At 44.7% G+C, this 2,159-nt stretch overlaps 1 protein-coding gene across 1 annotated transcript; it reads left to right on the forward strand.

Moving 5' to 3' along the window:
- Window positions 1-444: 444 nt before the first annotated feature.
- On the forward strand, window positions 445-1,629 carry LOC111641553. The gene has a single exon (XM_023387737.1). It carries the CDS (start codon window positions 445-447, stop codon window positions 1,627-1,629), a length of 1,185 nt encoding a protein of 394 aa, XP_023243505.1.
- Window positions 1,630-2,159: the final 530 nt, after the last annotated feature.

Raw genomic sequence — 2,159 nt, forward strand, 5'->3', positions numbered from 1 at the left:
TCCTGTCCGTGGTGAGGGGACCTCCCAGAGATGGTTTAGTAAGTCTTCTTTACCATCCCTGGGATCTGAACGCCCACCCACGTGTTTGCCGTGCGTGGTGTCCCGTATGCCGGAAAGGGGGATCCTGGTAGTTGAGGGGCAACATAACGTCCCCAACACACTGCTTTGGCCCCTGCTTCGGATAAACGGGAGGCTCAAATCAGGCTCCGTTTGAGTCAATCGGCTGGTCGTTGAGTCAGTTTTGACCTCGGCTTGGAGTCAACCGATCGATGCAGACCGGGCGGACATGTCATACAAGATGTGCTCTTCTTGACTGCATTGTGAGGGTATAGCTCCTGGGAAACCCTGGTGTGACGGTCTATGGGAGTCTCCCATGTGACGGCATCCCCTTGTTGGGCCCCATGGTGGGTGGGGTCACTAGGAGCTGAATTTTAAAATCTAAATATGGATTCATTAAAACCTAAAACATGTACTGATGCATTACCACCAGCCTACCTTATCGTTCATGCCATGGGAGAAACACCCCTATCTAAACGCTCCCCTTTTTTGATTCAAAAATTGTTTGAATCGACCGTTGGGAATCTGAAAAAAATTCAAAAATTGAGGTCAGGAGATCTACTTGTAGAAGCAGCCTCCCCTCAACAGTCAGCAAAGCTTCTGAAAATGAAGTCTCTAGGAGACATAATGGTAACCATCACACCACACACAAATTTGAACTCATCACGTGGTGTGATATCTGAAAGCGATCTGATGTCTGAGGATGAATCGGATATTCAGATCGGTCTTTCAGACCAAGGTGTCACTGCTGTTCGACGAATTTCAATCCGTCGAGATGGCAAGTTGATACCAACGAAACACCTTATTTTGACTTTCAACAAACCAACATTGCCATCTTCTGTTGCGGCAGGATATCTCCGTTGCCCAGTTCGCCCATACATCCCAAACCCGCTACGTTGCTTTAAATGTCAGCGGTTTGGACACTCCCAAACATCATGCAGAGGAAAAAAAGCATGTGCACAGTGTGGAAATGAAGACCATGAGAGTAATGAATGCACAAGTTCTCCATGCTGTGTGAACTGCAAAGATGCTCATCCTGCCTACTCTCGGAAATGCCCTTCATGGCAGAGAGAGAAAGAAATTCAGCGATTGAAGACTATTAATAATATATCCTACCCGGAGGCACGTCGTATGGTCACCTTAAATACACCAGTGAAACAAAAGACATTCGCTGCTGCTCTGAAATCCACAAAGACATGTGGAGTTCAGACAGACATTTCTGTTTCACCCGATGAATCTCTGACTCGCCATGAAAAATGTCTGCTGATACCATCTACCAAAGCAACAGAAAAAGAGAATAACAAAGCAAAACCACTCATACCTAAAACAGGGGTAACAACTAGGAATGTGGGTTCCAAAAAAGCCAGTAAGAACCCACTTAATAAACAAAGAATAAAAGCAGCCCTGTCTAAAACTAAAAAATCAGAGACTCAGTCTATGAGCGAGTTCTCTGACTTCTCTGATGAAGAGAATAATAAGGGGGTGACACCACCAACATCACCTCCAAAAGAAAAACCCCCTGTGAAATTAAAGAGGGACAACCTTGCTAAAAATGCTGCCTCAAACACATAATGGATTATAAAATAATCCAATGGAACTGTCGTGGTTTCCGCAACAACTTCTCTGACATTAAACACTTGACGTCATCTACCTCATCTCTCTGTGTGGCACTCCAGGAGACTCATCTAAAACCTGGAGAAAATATTTCTTTAAAAGGATTCAATCTTTACCGCAAGGATGATGATAGCCACAACCGTGCCAGTGGAGGTGTGGCTATTGTAGTTTCAAATCACATCCCATCCTTGCCGGTACAAATCACCACTAATTTGCAAGCCGTGGCAGCTAGAATATCTATTGGAGTAACTGTCACAGTTTGTTCTATATACTTGCCACCAGATGTCAGAGTGAATGAGAATGAATTGGATACTTTGGTTGAACAGCTACCAACACCATTTCTTTTACTGGGTGACTTCAATGGTCACAATCCTATGTGGGGCAGTCCTGACATCAATCGTCGAGGCAGAGCCATCGAGAGATTTATAGGTAATCACCAACTGTACCTATTTAATACTGGAGAAGTGACATACTTCCATGCCCCATCA

The sequence above is a fragment of the Centruroides sculpturatus genome, unplaced genomic scaffold (genome assembly GCF_000671375.1).
Source record: "Centruroides sculpturatus isolate CEXI.00-Female unplaced genomic scaffold, Cexi_2.0 scaffold1576, whole genome shotgun sequence".
In the NCBI taxonomy this organism is placed as follows: domain Eukaryota; kingdom Metazoa; phylum Arthropoda; class Arachnida; order Scorpiones; family Buthidae; genus Centruroides; species Centruroides sculpturatus.